The sequence below is a fragment of the Vidua macroura genome, chromosome 3, assembly GCF_024509145.1.
Source record: "Vidua macroura isolate BioBank_ID:100142 chromosome 3, ASM2450914v1, whole genome shotgun sequence".
Lineage (NCBI taxonomy): Eukaryota > Metazoa > Chordata > Aves > Passeriformes > Viduidae > Vidua > Vidua macroura.
The window spans coordinates 66,889,008-66,910,190 of record NC_071573.1 but is presented as its reverse complement, the minus strand read 5'-3'; the positions used below and the strand labels follow the sequence as shown (position 1 = coordinate 66,910,190).

The window sequence follows — 21,183 nt, the reverse complement described above, 5'->3', positions numbered from 1 at the left end:
GCCTATCCAAGCTGCCATAAGACTGATTTATGCAATGAAGAAGTTTTTTTTTAAATATATTAAAGCTAAAATTGTTATATTACTATGTGCTTATCCTGATAATTAAAGCATAAGCTTAAATCACTCATGAAAAACTATATAGAAGTTTATGACACATTTGTACAACTATATATAATTTTATTTTGTCTTTCTAGGCCTTAAGCGGGTCTTCATTTACCCATGTGTATCATATATATATTTAAATTCATACCTAAGGTCTGTTTTGAGTACAGATAACATGACAAAATATGTAAAAATTCTTCCTGAATGTAGATAGGTTTTAGGTGACAGGTCTGTTGCTAGAAATCCCAGTGCTAAATCAAGAAATTCATAATTAGCATATTGTACATCATTATGTACACAATCATGCTGTGTTACTCCCACTATTGAAGCAGAGATCTGGGGCTTTGTTTCTGCTCTATATGCCTTTGGTGTTTATTGTGTAAAACATTTGTCTGATAGGTGTGCATCTTTGTCAGGAAGAGGTAACTCCAGAGCCACTGTAGATTCTTTCTGCAGTGACAAAATCATTTCAATAAACCTAAATTGTTAGTGAAATTTGAATACCAGTAGTATAAGCAAAGAGCTTTTGTTCATGTATTGAACCTCTAGGAATAAGTGTGTTAGTTTATCATTAAAAAATAGTAAACTTACCTTGACTCTTTACATTGTATGGTAGAAAATGCGGCCCCTTGATGCTGGATTGTTTCTGATATCGCTCAGAAAAATATCCATCACCACCATGGACAATGTTCAAACAGAACAGCATCAGTAAAGATATTTGTAAATGCATGTTTCCAAATCTGTTCTGTGTTAGAAAAGGTAGAAAAAGTTTGTTGTAAAGAAAAGCTGTTTAGCTCTGGTTTTGGAGCATGAATAAATGAGTTTTCTTAAATTATTGGTATTAAAAATAACAATATTTTGTTGTTACTTCCATCTGCTTTCACTAGTTTTGAAAAATGCTCTAAGAAAAGGGGAATCAGCATTGCTATCACTTTTGAATGATGGAGCTGTTGCATAGATAGATTAGAGGCAATAGTCTCACTCTTAGGAAAAGAATAATTTTGATTGGATGGCAGCCTATTCAAGACAAAATATTCAGAAGCAGTGACTATTTTAACTAGACCTCCAAAGTAAGTTCAGGAGTTCCATATACCAAAACTCTTGAAAAGAAGAAAAGTTTTCAGTGAAAATACATAAACACTTCCATGATCTTATTGCCTCTGTCTAATGCTATAGCAAATGAAGGATGAAGTCCTGGTTCCTTCAGCATCAGTGGCAAAAATCTCACCAAAGTTGAAACCTGGTTGAAACCTGATGAAACCTCTAGCCTTACAAAGAGCCCTAGTGGCAATGAGGATGCTGTCACTGGCCCTTAAATATCAACCCTCTTCCCTCCCCAGACAGAAAACAGGCATCCTGAAGAAGTTACCTTCAAAACCAAAGAGAATAAAATGAAATCATGACATACCAAACTGTTGTGGAGCTCCAATGCAGAGTGGTAGAGGAGTGGATCCTCCTCTACTGAGGAGGAGTTCTGCCACTGGTGAGTGAGCAGAAGCTGATGATTTCAAGTGCCACCCTTGAGTATTTATCTGGTTTTCCCTTAGTTGGGTGACTGCTGGACATAAGCTCCTCCCCCAAAATCAGTAAGCAGTAATTACCTGTGTGTGTATAAGTGTGTTTTTTAGGGGTGGGGGAGAGCTATTTTGGGCAGTCATCCTAGATTCTCTTAAGGGATTTTTTTTGTTAATTTTTTTCTCATTATTTTATTGGATTTCTTATTATTTATGAGATTATATTGCTCATAGCTTGTTTTTTCTAAAATTTTATGGCCCCTCTGTTTTTAGAATTGATACAAGTAACACTTGGAAAATCATGAACTAGTAAATAAGGTTAGTAATTCCAAGTGTTCATTTAAATGTCTCTGTAGATATTTTAAGGAAAGACATACATTTTGAACTTTGGTGAGCTGTTACTTTCAGGAGTAACCCCACTTGTTCACTGGGATACAAGTGAAGAACTTCCAATCAATTCAGATGTTAATAAGGGAGTTGTCAGAGAACCTGATTACTTTTAGGCAGTTATTTTAGGAGATTATCTTAATGTTATGTCTCTAGACTTCTGTTTTGATGTTTGAGGTATACTACTACACATATAATGCAGGTAATGTTTCTGTATTATGAAATCTTGAAATGTGAGTTCACCTTACAAAATGAGAATTTCATTGTGTCCAGTTGTAACAAATGTACTGAACATTTGCTTTATTTCACAAATGTTAACACAGGGTGCTGTTTGGGGGTTTCAGTTTAGTAACTGATGCTGGTTTTAGTGTTGGTGGTTATGGTTTTAGCTCTTAATAGATTTTGTTAAACTGGTCTTGCTTAATGGACTGTACCCACAGACTGCAACTTCCTTTGGTTTTTTTTAATAAATTTTACAGTGATTCAGCATCACTTTATTGAAGTTCAGTCCTAAATAGGCAGTAACTCTAAGCTCTTGAATTGTGACTCTGAATAATCTTCTAAAACTGAAGGTCAAATTAAGAGACAAGAAACAACTTTTCTGATTAAGGACGAAACTGTAGAATTAAATATATATTGTACTTTGCTTTAAGAAAAAATACATATAAATTATCTGTATATTGAAACTCTTTTGCCAATTGCAGACTTCTTTGATATTCATATATAGATTCAATTTTGTAGGAGCTATAGTAATACTAATAAATAATATGTACTACTGTCAATTCTCATGCATGGTAGGTACAGAAGGAACACTTGTTACTGTTCCAACCAAAAGACTGAGCTGGTGGCCCTGAACCCTGTGGCTGTCCTGTGGAATGACAGGTTAACGTGGGCTGAATTTTACCTGCTCCATGTCTTTGTTTAATTCCACACTCTTCAGCTTTTTTGGCTTTTATGTATTATGGCAAGCATCCTAGAACACAAGTTACTGTACTGAAAGGGACCAATGGACCATCAAGTCTGTTCTGCTTCCAATTGTGCTAATACCTTTGCTTAGTAGAGAACTGGATTAATGTTTTAACTTACACTAATAAGTGCAATAATTTATTCAATGTATTGTTGAACAGTTCTTTTCTTCTATTCTTCTTCCTAGCCATCCTCTAAACAACACTGTTCTTGTACTATTTTTGTAAATAACCCTTTTTGCTGCAGGGGTCTTCAGACTTAAGCCTGTTTCTTCCATTAAGCTTGCACGCCTGACCTGGTCAGTGATTTTCAGAGAGTTTGCATATCTGAGATGGTATTTCTACTCCCCACATGTGTATTCAATTTCTTTTAATCTGTCAGAGAAAGAAACTCTGTCCTCAGGTTTTTTGTGTAACTTCTCAAGGTGTTTATTTAAAAAAATATTCTCTATAAACTCAAATGAGGATCCAGTCATCCACTTTTGACAGAGGTAGCAAATATATGGGCATAAAGTTTATTTCCTCCTTGAAAAAACACAGCTCCAGCCTCTTTTTTGGTTTGTATAAATCCAAAAATAGCTTTTGATTTTTTAAAGCATTTAAATATACAGCTTTCAGTGGTAAGTGTGGTTGTTGCTAATTTGATAATATTTGGTTAAGAACAGCAGGCGACAGTTTCATGCACACACAGTTTTGTGCTAATTTCTTGCTAATTCATAAATACCCCCAAAGCAGGTACACTTATGTTACAAAAGCACCAATAATTCACACTGACATTTGCCCAGCAGCCTCGCTTCCTGCCTCTTGGCTCCCTCTGGGCAGGAAGGTGAATAATCTCTGTGTCTCTGCCTAAATAGGGATGATTGTAGGGTCAAAAGGTATATACAGGCAAACCCGTTGTCCTTGTGATTAACCTGAGCTCCACCCTATTGTGCTATCTTACTCTACTCTGGCTTGAGGTTTTGTTTTTTGTGGGTGTGGGAAGTTTAGGTAGAATTGGAGTTCACTGCTTTTGTATGTTTTCCCTGTTGCTGTGGCTATTTCATATTGGCAGAGCACTAACATGCATTTAGTGCTAAGCATGCATGTGAAAGGTGTGCTGTGGTATGTATTTACCCATGCAAAAATATGTGCAACAGACACACTTGTGTATCTCTATTTACAGTAACAGCATATTGTAAACTAGAAAGATTATTTGAAAAGCTGTTTTCAAAATACAAACCTTCAGATGCTTTTGTTTTATAGTTACACACTTAGAAAGTTGTTTTTGCTTAAAAATGAAGGAATCTTCACTCCCTCCTCCCCACAAATGTAATAGTCAGGAATAAAATTTGATTCATTCTGCTACTTCAGAACTTTCTTTTTAGTAGTGTGCTGGCTGCATCTTCCCATTTAAAAGTACTCAGGTTATGGCGATGCAGTAGCTGAAGTCCTAAGCTTAACTGCGACAAAAAGACTCCAAATAGTCTCTGGGGATCACATGAATGGTACTGAAGTCAAAGCCTCCAGTGCCATTTGCAGCAGTCTGCAGTGTTTCGTGAGATTTGCTGACTGGGTGTTCAGGTTGTTGTTGTTGAATGTTGCTAGAAAGCATACACTATGCATGCTTTCCAAAACCCCTTTATGCTTTGGTCTCTTACTCCCACAGAGTCAGTGGAAATGTGTAGCATAGAAATGATACCATGATTTGGGAAATGGGAATTGACTTTCACCACAACCCTACAAGTTACTCTCAAAGTGACTTGAGTGAGTTCCACAACAAGCAACTCCTTCAAAGGAAGAGTCATGGAACATATTAATTAAGCATAAACTGTAATGAAACAATAAACCACTCCCTGTCATGCACCCTTCAATAAAAAAAAGAAAGCTGAGAAGCAAAACTCCAGAATAGCTTGTGCTAGGTCCTTGCAGTAGCTGGGAACTGGCCAGTTATGTTCTTGATGCTGAGGATACTTGGTGTGAATATATTTATTGTTTTGACTTGGAGTATTTAATCTTAGTTTTTGCACCATCTAAGCACAAACCCTGAGCTTAGTTTCAAATAACAGAGCTCTCTGAAAGTAATAGCTCACAGATTTAACTTGAAATATGTCTTATTTTTAATAATTGGCCTTTAGTCTTAATCCTGACTTTTTTTCTTAAAATTGGTGTTATGTATTATAATTACTTTTTATGGTAAAAAGTGGTACTCAGGGAACCTCATCTGTGGAGGGGTGTTTACTCCCTTTATTTGGATTAGTTATGTCAATTATGAAAAAAGAGTCAAGAATGTGGTGGTGGGAGATTTTTTCCTTTAATTTAAAAAGTAGACTGAAAAAATGGGGAATAATTTGTTATTGACGATATAAAATCAAAACACTGTCAGCAACAGGACACAGTGCTTTTGCTGCCTCTGGCTCAGGACCAGTTTTCTTACCTGCTTGAAGTAACCTTGAAGAATGTCCTAGTCTGTGACTAGTCTTCTTCTATTAAAATACTTGTACCCAAAACACGTGGTAGTTTTGGAAAGGACTCTAACAGCAAAGGAGTCTAACAGCTTCTAGCACCATCTCTGGTGAATGAACTCTCCAGTCTCCAATTTTAAGTTTTCAAAGAAAGGTGTTTAAGAGTTTCCAGGAGAAGTTTGAAAGCTTGCCATGAAATTAAAGGAATAATTTGATTTTCTAGTTTGTGGTATGCTTTATAGCACTTTGGAAACTCCTAAATCATGTCAACTCCATGGTTTAAAGCTGTCCTCCATCCCTTTCTGTCACACAGTGGTGAGAAGTGTTCTCATGCTCCTACGATGGCAGCCAGGTAAGCTCTCAATGGGAGTGCAGAGCAACAAAGTGTTCCACTGAACCTGACAGGCCAAACTAATACAGAGGAGTTTCAGCTTTTTATTGCCTGCAGTCAAATGGACACAAAGGAATAGGAAAAGGGAAAACTTGTTAACTTGATAGCTGTGGGAAATCTGGGTGGTTGTTTGTTTATTTTGTTGCTGTTTGGTTTTTTTTGTATTTATTGTAACAGTCTATTTACATGGAGGGTATTTTCTACTGCAACACTAGCTGCTTGGACTGCACAGGACTAGAAAACATCTTGGTGAAGGAAATATTTACCTTTCTAATTGAAAAATAAATAAAATTTATTTTGAGTTTTAGAATGCATGTTGTCTTTTTTAATTAAGGGGCTTGTTAAGGTAATGTGTAGGGCTGTACAGCCCTATCTATATCCATATTTTGGGATATGATAAAGAATTCTCTTTAAACAAAGCAAAACAAATTCTGTTACTCCTACAGTCCTGTTGTACTCTTTTTATAGACTTTAAGTCCTTACACTCTTTTAACACTTGTAATTGTGGTTGAGTAAATGTTCTCCTTTCAAGTAGTTATGGAAAGATGGTCTGTATTTTTTCTGGCACTGCAAAACTGACTGCTGACCAGTTTGTTCTGTTCAGCTCAAGTAACTGTTGATCACAAGAGCTCTATTTAGTATAGCAATATATTTAAATAGATGACACCCAGTTAAATATTTATAGTTGTATTCTGGCTGAGTTAACTTTCAGGGACACTGAATAACCATGTTGAAACCTCAAGAGAAGATGTGTTCCACATAGCTTATAGAGAAAGCTTTGAGACTGACATGAATGTTTTTATGACACAGTCCTCTGAGACTGGATAGTATTATTACTTATTGATTATTGATTATTGATTATTGCTTTCTAACAGCACTACATTGTTTATCACCATGTTCACTAGGCTTCACCCATCTTAGAGAATTTCTGGTAACTGAGTAAAAGATGCCAAACAGAAGTACTAGTGTTTTCCTTGGGTATCCTGTTGGCCTGACCTTATTCCGCCCTCATTTTTATTTCTCCCTGTCTTGCTTCTGAAAGTAAAAACAACAAATATTATTTAAATGAATGAATTAATTTGAAACTCCTATCAAATGTGTGGGTTTAATTGAAAACCAATCCATTTCAAGATACTGAAAACACAAATCTGGGTTTATATATTAAATATTCATTCTTTCTTTCACAAATGCTTTTCCAATTAAATAGTGTAAATATTTAACTATAATGTTTGTATTTTCACTAGTTCTGTTTAAAAGTGCAAACATGCAGCTGATGGCAGGACTTGCATGGAGAGGAGGAGCAGAAGTATTTCATTAACTTGCTCAGGAAAGTAAAATTTCCAGGATCCTGGTCATTGAATAGCCTCAGTAAATGCAAAGATTTTGCTCTGGATTTTGACAAGGGAGTTCCACAAAACTCTTTCTGGAGCTACTTAAACATAATCAGATAAAGAGGTTTCCAGTTCATTCTAGCTGATGATGTTCATTTTCAGCCTTCTGGTTGATGTTGATTGCACTCCCAGTTGTGTCAATACAATGAATTTCTTTAAGAATTTGATTTGGATTAAAATCACTCAGACTTTCTTGGGAGTGATGGAGGATTGAAGGATGGAGGCTTGTTTTCTGTAGGTCCATGTCATTTCACAGTATGTTTAAAAATATTTTTTAAACACATTAAATAGATCATTAGTCTTTAAAAATTACTGCAAGTCTTCTTTCTATTTTAGTAAGTACCTGATGTTCTTGTTTAAAAAGAGCATTCACATAGAAATGTAAATACGTTGAGTAGTCATATTTTCACAGAGAGGACTATTTTTATTCATTTTTTTAATTCATGCTCTATTTTTTCACTGATTTTTATTAGATTATTTAATATCTTTCTCTACCTCTGTGCTTGCTGGACTCAAGGTTTCTGTCAGAATGCCCTGAACCACAGTGAATAAAGTAGAAACCATGGAAAAAAAAGAGTGGGAACCACTTCTACTTTCCCAAAGGTGAAAAAGTTCATGCAGCTTCCTTTGGTATCCCATAATTAGGGGAATCTTCCAAATACTTGGTCAAAAATAGGTGTAACTGAGCTACTTTTTCAAGTGTAGCCACTGGAGCATGTAGTCAGCCTGCTGAATAGTCTCATTCATTGACTATACTACCTGCTGTGGTTTGGACAGTTGGCACAGAGTTGTTTTTAAACTTCCATGTTTAAAAACAGGTGCCAATGGGGGAAATCCAGACTTCTACAACCAGAACAAATAAAAAGCTGTCTGGGTTCATGTCAAAAATAAGGGATTTGTTTGTTTTATTAGGTCTGGCATTTTAAATATTGCTGTTTTGTTTTAATTTATTTAAATTAAAACTTTGAAAAATTCTTTTGGTGGTTGCATGTGCATATGGTGAGTGTAAGCCCTATGAGCAGTGGTTGAGGAATTTGTTTAGCCAGGAGAAAAGAGTCTCAGGGAGGACCTTATTTCTCTCTACAACTATCTGAAAAGAAGTTAGAGTGGGTTCCAGTGTCTTTTCCTAAGTAGAGAATGATACAACAAGAGGAAATGGCCTCACGTTACACCGGGAGTGGGTTAGAGTGGATATTAGGACAAATTTCTTTACAAAAAGGGTTGTCAAGCATTGGAACACACTGCCCAAGGAAGGAGTGGAGTCACCATTCCTGGAGGTATTAAAAGACCTGTAGATGTGGTGTTTAGGGACATGGTTGGACTTGATGATCCTAAAGTCTTTTGAAATCTAAATGATTCTATGATTCTGTATCAATTCTCTCTCACGGATGCAGAATAAGCTTGAGTCCATGAAGTCTAATTGTTCCTGATGATTAGTAATAGACTAGTTTTCATTTCAATTAGCTGAAATTGATTTTTATAAGCATTATATTGTCACATAGGAGAGTCAGAATTACTTGCTTTTAATAAAGTACTAATGCAGTGTCGCTTTTATTATTACAGAAAATGAGGGCTACAAAGTTTTATAGGTGACATTTGCTGTATTACCTGACTCAAATCACAAGTTTCAATGTCTCCTGTAGGACATCTTCCTCCATAGGAGGAAAACCGCATAAATATGAGGGATGATCTTTTTTTATGAACTTTACTAGTATGCTTTTACATTCAAAGCTTTGAGGACCAAAAGAGAGTTATATAAAGAGACTCATATGTGAAGCAGATAGATACTTTCCAAACTACTGATACAAAAATGTATGGAGATACCAGGAAAGATAGGGACTTCTAAATTCATGACAGACAGGCTGACCAAACGTCATCCTGTTTCCAATTTCCCTGCTGATACTGTACTAAATGATGAAAAAACAAAGTTGAAAATTGGACTCCTGCTAGAGGTGATGTGAAATGACTTCTGCACCCATTGACAGTGATCTCCACAGATCACAGATACTCCACCAGTGTAATTCTGCTGCATACAAAAGTAAGAGTGGGGATAGGAGATGGGCTAAGGAGGGAAAGACTCATTTATCCATGTCACATAGTCCAAATTATGATGTGGACTCTGAATTACATTATTATCTCATGCAACATCTCTCTTAAAAAAGTCTTGTAGGACTTTTGGGTTTGTCCTCCAAAAAGATGTTGATTCCAGTTTTAGAGCTACTGTAAGTATTTGCAGTAAGGAAAAGTATCATATGATGATTAAGGGGAGGACTTTTTAATAGTAGAAAATAATGGTTGCTCTCAATTAGTTTTCAATGAAAAATAAGTGTGGAATCTGGGAAGCTGTGGCTAAAATGAATGCTGTTACTTGATATGGTATCTATGCTAGTGTCATCACATCATTTAACATTAAATCTGGTACATTAAATTCAGTGGTTCTATTGCCATTGCACGGCTTATCCAATTAGTATCTGGTTATCCCTCTCTGCACTGGAAACAAGGCAAGGTTCTATCTTTATATTTGCATATTTGCAATCTCATTCTGCATGCTAGCTTTCCCTTTTTTTAAAAGATACTTCACATTTTTTCAACAATAGACTTCAGTATTAGATTTAGATGTAGTAGATTCAAAATTAAGCCTTATATACAGGAGATCCACCTGCAAATTCAGTAGAAGTTACAAGAATGAGATTTAGAATTTTATTTTTTGATTGAAACTCTTTCATTTACCAGTTTGAAATACTTTTAAATAAAGCTGAGAATCTTGAAACATTCTCCTTTTTTCAGGACATAAACATAACACTGTTGAAATATTAGTTCACCAAGAATGCATGTTAGTTCATTCAGAGAGACCTTATTGTTTCAGAAAATAGACCTCCTGTGTCTATAGACCTGTGGTGGGATGTATTTGCTTACTTAAATATTAGTAAGTAAAAGCAAAATTAAAATACTAGAGTATTTTTCTCCTGTTTCCTTTTTATACTTGTCTAAATCCAGATCTTTTCTGGTATGTCCTGTGTACAGAAATTGTATTTAAAAATTGGTTTTCATAGTTGGATTCCACCTTTGGCTGTGCTGATGACCACAGGATGTTTACATGAACTATGGCAGACTTTTCCCTCTGAGCCTTTCCTGCAACGCTATATCCCTGAGACACTCAAGTCGTTTAGAACAGGGGGTTTTGTTTGTTTGTGCACCAATAGCTTGCAGGTACTTTAAGGGAAGATATATTTAGGCTAGTCACATAGGGAGTGCCAAAACTGTTGGAAAACTGAGCTGGCAGGAGCATGAGCAGAATTTATTTGATATGTGAAATAATCTCTGGTTAACCTTACAAACTATTTAATACCAATATAATAAAATTTTACTACCTTTACAGTTTCTAGAGATACAAAATGCCAAATAAAAATAAGACAAACTTTTGCATTGACAAAGCAAGATCTATTTTACAAACTTTATTGGAATAGTAGACAGTTTTGTCACATTATTTCTAAAACTGATTTGGAATGTTTAAACTTCTACTGGATCATCTTTTAGAAGCAGAGAAAACCTCACTGTAAAAATTTGTATTGTCTAAGAAAACAATCTGAAGTTTCTAGAGAATTTGATTAGAAGCTGTCGCAGTGATGGTACCTATCAATCTCACAGGGCTAAATGGTCTCTTCGGAATACAGGATCTTGGTCTTTTGACAAGGAAAAGTCAAAAACAGTCATAGATGTAAAGAACCTGCTGCTGTTGAGACGTGGCAGATTCAAGAATAGAGAGCAAGTTAAAATTCCAGTATTTTTAAATCATTTTTCTATGGAATGATGATGCAGGATGCACTACCATCCAGCTGTTCTGAGGGAAAACTGCCTCATGGTGTTTGTTCAAACTTCTGACAGAAGCCTCTCTCCCAAGTTATTAAAATGCTCCTTAGAATCTTTCATTCCTAAGTTACCTGAAAGACAAGTATGACCCCTCAGATGCAGGTGCTTTTTTATGTCTAGTAGTTGGGAGAAGTTGGCTTGCATACTTGCATACAACTGCAAAAAATTGATGATCAGCAAGACTATGTTTTGTGTTTGGAGTAGTTTATGGCCTACATCTAAAATGTCTACTTGAAATAAAACATGTTTTTTCCAAGTTATGCTAATGTTCAGGAAAGGACTTTAGGTTGTCCAAGTCTCAACCATCAGCTTATAATCAAGGCCTGATGGTATCTAATTACATTTCAGGTGACTGCCTTAATCAGCTCCCTATACCCCTACAGCGCAGCATTTTTCCTTGACTTCTGTTTTTATGCCACATGCCTGGAAGGCACGTAGGAAGCATCTCAAGTTTCTGTTCTTGTCCTAGGAGGGCAAAGTAGATGTGATGATATTCTGTCACTGCCTCTTCCAAAAGAAACACAGTCTGTTTCTTTTGGAGAGTGTTCCATTAAGCAGCTAAGTAGGTGTGAGATCTTGACTCTGAAGGTGTAGTTAAGCTCTTTGGGGCATTTAGCTGCCAAACTGTAACAAGCATTTATTGTGCAAATGCAATCAGAAATTTGTAAGAATTGCATAAAATTTTGTGGTAGTGGCAGATCAGATATTTTGTACATTGTATCACTATGTCCCAAATTCCAAACCTGTGGAAAGAACTAATGCCTCTGAGCTGCTTTGCAAGATGTATGTACAGGACTAGGGTAGAAACGTTTTTTTCCTGACTTTTTATTAAAGGATGAACAAACAGTTTTAAACAAATATTTTTGAAAAAGCAAAAACATGAGGTATAAGAAGTTGCAGTTATTGCATGAATGACATATTGAGTTGGACTGGTGAAAATTTGGCAGTGTTTTATCTGAAAATCTGATCTTGTTGAAACGTCACAGTTCACACTAAAGATGAATTACATATATTTCCTGTTATAACATCAGGTAATTATTTTAATGCTTAAACTCTTTTCTCTTATGCTTTTACAATTCAGGGCATCAGGGTTTTTTTAAGGAAAACTATTTTCACAGTCTTTGCTTTTTATTTTTAAAGACATAGTATTTCATATTGTTATTAAAAGCTGTTTGATCTATGAAAACTGGTATTGAAAGTTGTAAACTATCACTCAATTGCCGTGAATTAAAGTGAAATCTTCCCAAGGAAAAAAAAAGCCAAGAATGCAAGTGTTTCATATGTCCTTTATAGTAGTGTAATTTAAAGCATGATCACTTTTTAGCTCTGTTGTCTTGTTGAGAGACTTCTTGACTCTCTCCTTATTGGTAACTGTATCCCTCTGAAATCCTCTTGCCAAACAGATGCTAGAAGTAAGAAACTAGTGCTTTGGAAAAGTTGAAACTCACAACTAAATTAGTTTCAGGCTTGTCATCTCCTCCCAAAGGCATTTCTTTCCTTCTTCATCCCAGATATTTATTAAGTTTTCATTTGGAGAACCTTTTAAAGATGAGTACTGCAATGTTCCTGGCTCTTTTTGAAGAACAGTGGATTTTTTTAAGTATGAAAAACAATGGCAAAGTCCATAAGAACTGTATTTTTTAATTCTGTTTTCCCAAGGTCTGTCATTTGTTTTTCTTCGTCTAGAACAGAATGTTTGCTCTGAATTTCAGTTATTATCATTTTAAATGACAAAAAATTTAGAAAAACTTTCTGCATTCTCTGTGATTTGGAGCTGATTGTATGTTGTTACCCTCCTGTGTATATCAGAATAAACTGTAGAGGACTGTGTTTAAGAATATCAATATATCTGTTAACTATTTGGAGTGCAACCCATGGGGATGATTTCTGAAACTATTTGGTCATTACAACATGGAAGTACAGAGAGAAGATTAGATTTTTAAAACGCTGTGTATGTGTGCATATTTGGTTATTTTTAGGGCTCTTTTAGGGTTTTCTGTCCATGCACTTTGTTTCATTCTGGGTATTGTGGTTAGGCAGGTATTAAGGATTGTCATGATTACACAGACCTCCAGCTTTTCTTAGTGTCCTCATGACAGGAATCTTGCATGCCAAAGGCATATATATAATGGAAAATATAACACTGAAAGGGATTTGAGTAGTTGTGGCTATTGCAAAGAGTCCTTTCTCATATCAGTAAAACTGACTCCTGTAGAAACTGCTGCCTTGTTGGCCACCACACATTCTGGCATAAGTTTTGAAGGTGTTTGAAGTACTCACAATATTACCTTTATTTAGACAGTGCGACGTTTAAGCCCATGCCCCATATAGCCTCATCCTAGGTGAGGCGTCCTCTGAATGCCACTTTTATAGAGGCAGCTAACTGCTGTCCTCAGATGAGGCTGGAGATAAGAATTCATTATTTTCTCCAGTGTCTGACTGATGTATTCTGACATTCAGTATACTGTCAGTTAGAAATCCATTCTTAAGTATCTGATTGTGCCATTATTTGTGTACTTATTATATGTATTATTGTTCAGTACTGAATGCTCTGTAATGCCTGCATCTCTCTGCATCTGGCCCTTAGTGTCTGATGATGAATGGCATCCACTGCTTGTAGGCAGAACCACCCAAAAGGACTAAATCAGGCCAGGTGCTGTCCACATTTTAGTCAAACCTTTCTAAAATGCAGTTGTAAGTACTTTCATTGATGGAGGATGATAAGATCGTACAACTGACTACATTTCTATTATAGTTCTTATTTAGAACAATTAGGCAGTAGAAAATAGGGTGATTATTTCTTTGGACTTAAGCATGATGTTGGGTTTGTAGTTTGGGGCGGGGGGTGGGGGGAGGTAATAGAATATAATTAACACTAAAATAATACATTTTAAGAATAGCCCCCTTTCCCTTTACTGCAAATTTTTTTCTCAGCCTTTCACCTTTTGAAAGTTGCTTTCCAAAGTTTGCAAAATGGCAAACCATAAGGAAACAACAAAGGAAATCTGTGTTGCCTTCAGGCTCTCCTCTTTCCTCTTTCCAATACCACATCAGGATGTGGTTTTGTTTCCTTTAGAGCTGCAGGATTTCTTCTCCTGAGGACTCTCTGGGCTGGTGCAAGTGGGTGTAAAGGGAGAAGACATTTAGCTTGTAACTAGAAATGTGAACACTGCACATTTCTTTGCATAAAACATGCAAGCAATATGTATAGAACTGAAGGCTTTTTTCTATGATTTTTCTATGCATTTCTTTCCAATTTCCATATCTTTAGCTTTGCTCTCTGCTTCTCAGTGTATTTGATGCTTCCTCTTACTACTGTGTTCTACCTACACCGTTCACCACGGCATGGGTGGGTAAAAATGCTCATGCATTATCAAGCAGGGGTTCTGTGGAGTCAAGCAGCATAAGTAGGGTGAGTCCTTTTTTGAAAAGTAAGGCCACAACTGAAAAGGAAATACATTTTTGAAGCTGGCTAGTACAGAGTCTTTAGGTAGCAAGAAACTGCTGTGTTTTATAAAATGTTCTTGGTGCAACTTGTCCAGTCCATGTTGACATAGAATCACTGCTTTTAGATAGAAAAATTTAGCTAGAACATAATTAAGGTCACATTTTATTTCTCTTCAAAAACACTATATAAAACCCCCTATATTTAGTATCAGACCACCAAAAATGATAGTCTGTCCATTGAGTCACTTTAAAATACATTCCTCTAAAAATGCAACCTGAGACAAAAGTCAGCAATCCTTAAACTTCAAACAGAATCACTGTCTACTCTTGGTGAAGGCTTTGGATTTTCTGATTTTGTTATAATTTCTGTCATGCTATCCAAGATCAGAATTTTCAATCTGCCTCATCACAAATACTATATTTTTTATTCAATAGAACTGAAGATCATCTCATTTTGAGTCCTAGTCTAGACATGCTGAATAAAAAGAAGCTTTAAAATTCCCATTCATTTTATATGTATAGATGCAAAATGAAAAATCTGCTTCTTGACTCTTAGCTCCAGGAAGCTGCAGAGGAACTCAGACTGGTGATGAAATCCTGCTGTAGTGACAGCCCAAGAATGCTGTCCACTCCATCAGGTCAGGTTTGGAATTCAAGGCACTTCTCTTTTGTTTGTGTCTGTGAGTTTGAAAGAAGCTTTTTCCAGCAGGAAACAAACATGAATATTTTTATGATATGCCACTCGTTTCAAATTCGTTCTTATCGTTGGTCAGTACTTGTTTTCTTCAAATTCATATAAACTCTTTGGGACTGAAGAATCTTCTTGCTATCTGAGCAATCACTACCAGGTTTCTCAGTAATTCTCTGGAGTCTTGACATGTGTCTACAGCTTATTCTCCCTTGAGCAAAATGTAATTTTAAATATTTTCAGCATCTAAAGCCAAACTGGATCATTACAATAATTCATTCCTACTGTCATAATACAAGCCAAAGAAGCTTGCCCAGTAGCTTCTGTTTCTACCCAAAACATACTGTCAAGGGCATAACATTCTATCCTAGCCTTTATGCAGCTGTGGGTTACTCCGGTTATTTCACAAACTGCTCCTAATCCTGCTTCACACCACAGAGAGCTCCATTTGTTGTCACATCTTTCAGTCGTTTGTCAGGAGTTTCTTTTTAATCTCGTTTCCTTTGTTTTTCTGGGTTTTTTTTTTTATTTTTCTTGCTCTGCATTGGAGTGTTGTACAATACCATTTTAGCATGCAAGGAGCTATATTAACTTGTTTTGATTTGGAAAAATCTAAGCATCAGAAACTGTCACAGATGGCTAGTGCAGACACAATCTTTCCTACACATCCAAAAGAACTGTCTTAGTTTCGTATTTCGAGAACATCTTTCTTAGTTTGGTGGTTTTATTTTCATATCTTATCCTATCATCTTCCCACTTGTTTGGATATGCTAGATATTCTATCTTTTGGATACAGCACATATATTCCTATGAAAAAAATTAATGCATATATATGCATAAACTGTATTATATGCAGACTGACTGGATAACAAAATTAAACAAATAAAGGTTAAAAATATGCTTTTTCAATAAGACATCTTTTGTATATATGGAGATGAAAAATTATTAAGTATCACCTAATTTTCAGAATTTAATTCCAACACAACTTTCAGGCCATACGTAAAAATCATACATTTTCATTACAAAATACTAATCAGTTTTTGAAAAGTAATGTAAAAATTAACCCAGATAAAATTATGAAATTGCATAGAAAACATGTAACCATTTTTTTTAATCTCTGATTGCAACTAGTTCCTGACTTATAAATTCAGCTTTTATACGAATTGACATCCAAGAGATATCTGTCAGAATTAGGTAAGCTATAGAAAGCTTTATAAAATTTCTATTTAATATCTTTTTCTGCAAATTTCTCTGAAAGAGAAGCATTATTTACTTATCCGAGGAAGAATGTTCCTTGAACTGTTCACTAAGACTTTACCCTTAGTTGCATGAGCATCTTTACTTTTTCAAGTGTCTTTAATTTCCTATTTTCCAAAGTAGTTTTAAGCACTGTAATTCTATTTGAGAAATATTAATTGATGCTTTTATATAGAGAGCTCAATTAACTCATATGTTATGCATTAGAACAGCATTCATCTCCTTTGGAAGTGATGGGGAGCAGAATGACAGACTGTACTGTTCACCAGAGCACATGTCTGGACTGGTCCCTGCATCTGTAAGTAGAGTCTCTTGGATCCTAACTTCGTCCATATTGACAAAAGTCCTACTTTTGTCAAAGGTGTTCTGTTGGGGTAGTCTGCTAAATTAATCTGAAGTGTATCTTTCAAGCCAGAAAATGACTTTAAACAGGAAAGGCTAAAGTAGAAATAAGTCTGTGACTGCAAATATGAATCAACAAAGGAAATCTGGCAGGCCCAAGCCTACATGACCTACGTGAAGCCCTTCAGAATGTTTCTGTTGACAGATGCATGACTGAACTTGCATCTGGCAAGTCCTACTGAGAGACACCAAAGCAGCTCCTTTTTTGTTGACCAGAAGAGTGGGTATAAAACCTTTTCTGTGACTTGCCAAAGGTACACAAGTAAATTTGAGATGCCAATTTCTATTTGTGTCCGTGGTAGCAGGTTGTACTTTTCCTTTGACTGTCATTTATTAACTCTTTGCAAGTCCTGCATTACATCTTCCATTGCTAATGTCTAGCTGACCCCATGAAGATTTGTTGTACTTGCATTTGGTTTCTTGAGAGCTTGTATTTTCTCTAGAAGCTGCAGCTTTACAGAAAGGTGCTCCTCAGCGTATTTTTTGCCTCTGGACAGCAAATTGTGCTTTTTTCTGTTTGAACCTCTGAGCACATTGGATGTGTTTATACAGCTGGCGCCAGACTTTTGCAGTCCTGCAGAAGCCAAGTGGATGTGAAACAGGCCTTTACTGGAAGCTATGTGACCATCTAGAGTGGTGCAGCACAATACATGTGTTAGCAAGGGGACATCCATGCTAATGCAGCTTTGTGTGCAGCCAGACTAGGGTATAAGCAGAGTCTGGTTGCACCGGCCTGCATAGATACCATAGATAGACACAATCTCTGTGTTCAAGAGATGGTATAGAACTGCCAGTTCTGGTCACCTAAAAATAAGTTATCAAATTACAGCAAAAAGAAATAGTTGCACTGTTGCAAAATACAAGGAGAGTGGAAAAAGAACATGGGTGGAAAAGGAAAAGAATTTTTTTAACACCACACTATTTCCATCAAAATGCCAGAGCACACAAAACTAGGATTTGGCAGGAGCCTTTTCCATGCAGCAGTTCTCTGTTGGATGCTATGGGGAAAGTGGCTTTGGAGCTGGATGAGTGAGGAGGCTGGAAATCCTATTGTGTGTGCTTATGATTTTGAACAGAACTTCTTCCTTCTGAACTGCAAAATATGGCAGTTGGTATGTGGCAAATGGTCAGGTTTTTGACAAATATGCATAACCAATTATGGAGTATTCTATGAAGCAATGGATCTGGAGAGAACAGCTTTGGTGCCTGTTACAGTGCGTTCCTAGAACTTCACTTGGTGATTGAACGATTTTAAAGAAAGTGAAAGATAAATCCTTCCACACCCATTGGAAAAGCAGATATTTTCCTTTTAGCAGAGAACATCTGTTGTAGTTAAACTCATATATGAAATAATTTTTTTCTGGGATATCAGAGCAACTGCTGTTTTTACAAACAGTAAAGACTGAAGAGACGACAAGTACTTCAGTGTTAAAGATCCCCTTCTATACAGAACATAAAACACTTCTGATGTATCAAGAGAGATTTTATCTTAACCTTATATCTCAAGGTAACATATAAAATTACCATATCCATAATCTCTGATTAACATAAATTTACAGAAAAGAAGAAAGAGAACAAAAACATACCAACAACAAAAAAGACTACACAGGCTCATTCCACAGAGAACTCCAGAGCTGTTGTCTTTCATCACTTTAAACAGATGTGATTTGTATTAGTATTCTAGAAATGTAGGTGTATCAAAAGACCTGCTTTAAACAGCAGACAATGTGAAAAGCTAAATATTTGTGTAAGTGACATTAGGTAGTATTAGTCTTTATCTCCTAAAAAGGTTAGTGCAGATAATAGTGTAAGAGCCACCTTCTTTAGCTCAAAAGCTGACTCATGCTGTTAATTACTGATTCAGCTGAGCAGGTTCTGCTTACAGCATACAAACAGCCTCATGGAATTGCACAGACTGCTCACATGATTCAAAAAAAGATTATCTTTTTGGTTAGCATGATGGTGCTTTTTTTCCCTCCATAAAGAAGATCAAGAGTCACGGAAGACAGTTTAACTTATCTTTGAAAAATGTTTGGTGATCTACTCATAGAAGCATTATTTTGGGGCTGATTTATGGCAGAAGGAACCTCCAAACAGGGGTTAGGAGAAGTAGTGGCGGCTACCAGAAATATTTTAGAAGACAAATTTTTGGACTTAAAAGTGAATTTGATGAGAATTCCTTTAAAAAAATAAATCCAAACTAATGGTTCCTGAAGACTTTCTAACTTTTTCCAGCTATTGCAGTTAGATAAATAGGTGTAGTTATACATCAAAAAATGTGCAGGATCAGAAAACACTATGAGTGCCTTGTTTGAGGACCACTCGCAGCTTCGATGCTTGTGGCATTGACTTGGTGCTTTATACTAGCCTGACTTAATTAATGGATTTGCCCAAAGTAGGTATTGATAAAAAAGGAAAAACTAAAAAAAAAAAAAGTGTCCAAATTGTTTAGTGCTGCTACAACTAAGTACCTAGTGCAATCTGTTGATTTCCAATTCATCTATGCATAGTTTTTACCCTGTCATGGATTAGTTAAATCGACCAAATTAGCCTAAGGGAAATCTAAAATAGTAATTTACAGTGCTGCTAATGCAATATGAGAAATGAGCTGTTGGACCTTGAAAGAGCAACAGGAGCAGTTATATGCAAGATTTGGTTGCTTTTATGTAGATGGAGATAAAATGGATAAGGTTGATTAAGTGAACTGTTGAAAAATATCATTATATTCCTCTGTAACTAAATTACCTCTGTCCCTCACAAATGGAAAGTAATCTGAATAATGTTTTAAAATTTGGTGTTCTTTTTAAAAATCACTTTTTATGCCAAAATACTTTTGTTGGAAAATCTTTAATATGTTTTTTTCCTGAAAATCTTTTATTTCCCAAATGTTACTTTGAAAGATTGTCAATTTCATATGTTCTTCATTTTCTTTTACTAAAAACAAATTAAAAGTTGCACATATGTATGTGTGTATGTGTATTAATAGTGAGAAAGGCACAGGAGGGCAACCTTCAACCTGGAAAAGGTGACAGACAACTAAGAAATATTTTCCCATCACTGATTTAGCCATTCCAATTTATGGTCAACTAGTAAATTTCTCTTTCCAAACTGGCTTTTCCTAGTTAAACACAAGGTGTTTACTTTGGCTGCAGGACCTTTAGGCAGACATGGTATGAGAGGCAGACAGTGCCAAGTTAGTTGAAAGGTCTGTTAAAACATTTGAAAATGGCCAAGGAGGAACAATACTATGTATTTATTTGAACTATTTGAAATGTTAAAATATGGAACTGCTTTCTGTGGTAGTAGAGAAAGTGTACTTCTTTCTACCTGAAATGTAGTATAACACTGGCAGATGTCAATTATTTGTAGACTTAAAAGAAATCATTATCTTGTCCTATCTAGAGATCTATTTTGTTTATTTAGCAGTTTGAAAAAATGTAAAATTCAAATTGATGCTTTGGATGGAGAAAATGTTGACATTATTAATAGTAGTTCAAATTTAGCCTGGCTTTTCTGTAGCTGGAATGCAGTTGTTTTTCTTTTGTTTGCTTGAGAATTAAGTCCATAAATAATTGCAGCTCAACTGATTTGCAAATAGCTTTTAATTTGTAATCTTAATGCATAAGTTGGGATCTTTATCATTGTATTTTGAGTTTTAACCTAAAAGTCAAAAAATGATGCAATGAAATAGAGAAAAATAAGTTTTTCACAAGGCACCTCATAAAAAGAAACAAGGCATTGTATCAAAAACCAAGTAAAACGGTTGCACTATTTATTCTTTTGTCCATCTTTGTCACCATTATGTACCTCTCATCTCTTGTTAATCTCTTTTCCTTCTGGTTCCCCTAATTTTGTCCAGATTATAATTTTTATTATCAGCAACGTAGTTCATTACAGCCTTTTTTAAAAATCTACATTTATTTTTCTCATTTTCCATGTGTAAGGATATTTCTATATGGTCTTGTGTAATTGCATATGTAATTATTGCATTGTCTGTTCATGCCTGCTTAGTTTAAAAATGGAAACAAGGCATATCCTTTGTAATCAATTTGTCTACAAAGAATGAAAATAACACCTCGTTGGAATTGTGTGTTGAGCATTTTTATCCTGTTGTTACAAATATGAGAAGTTTGCTCCTACTTTCCATTGATTTTAATTGTCAAAGGTTTGTATGCAAAGGACAACAGACATTATATTTTGATGAAAGCAGAAGCATTGACTCTTTTCCAGAATTGGAAGAGCAATGTGTTTGTGAGAGATAATAACTGATACGAAATTTTGCTTTAAGTTGGTTCAGCTTAACAGTACAATTTCTCTGTGTGACC

The 21,183-nt window shown here is 35.6% G+C and overlaps 2 protein-coding genes across 2 annotated transcripts in view; one reads left to right on the top strand and one right to left on the bottom strand.

Annotated features, from left to right (window-relative positions):
- Positions 1 to 21,183, top strand: part of NT5DC1 (5'-nucleotidase domain containing 1) — a 126,221-nt gene that overhangs the window by 22,694 nt on the left and 82,344 nt on the right. The gene's annotated exons all lie outside the window — the stretch shown is intronic.
- The window catches only part of COL10A1 (collagen type X alpha 1 chain), a 34,206-nt gene that overhangs the window by 6,000 nt on the left and 7,023 nt on the right, over positions 1 to 21,183 (bottom strand). Inside the window, exon 2 of the mRNA XM_053974125.1 lies at positions 694 to 847. Within this exon, the coding sequence (XP_053830100.1) occupies positions 694 to 832 (139 nt within the window). The 5' untranslated portion in view covers positions 833 to 847. The remainder of the gene's footprint in view (positions 1 to 693; positions 848 to 21,183) is intronic.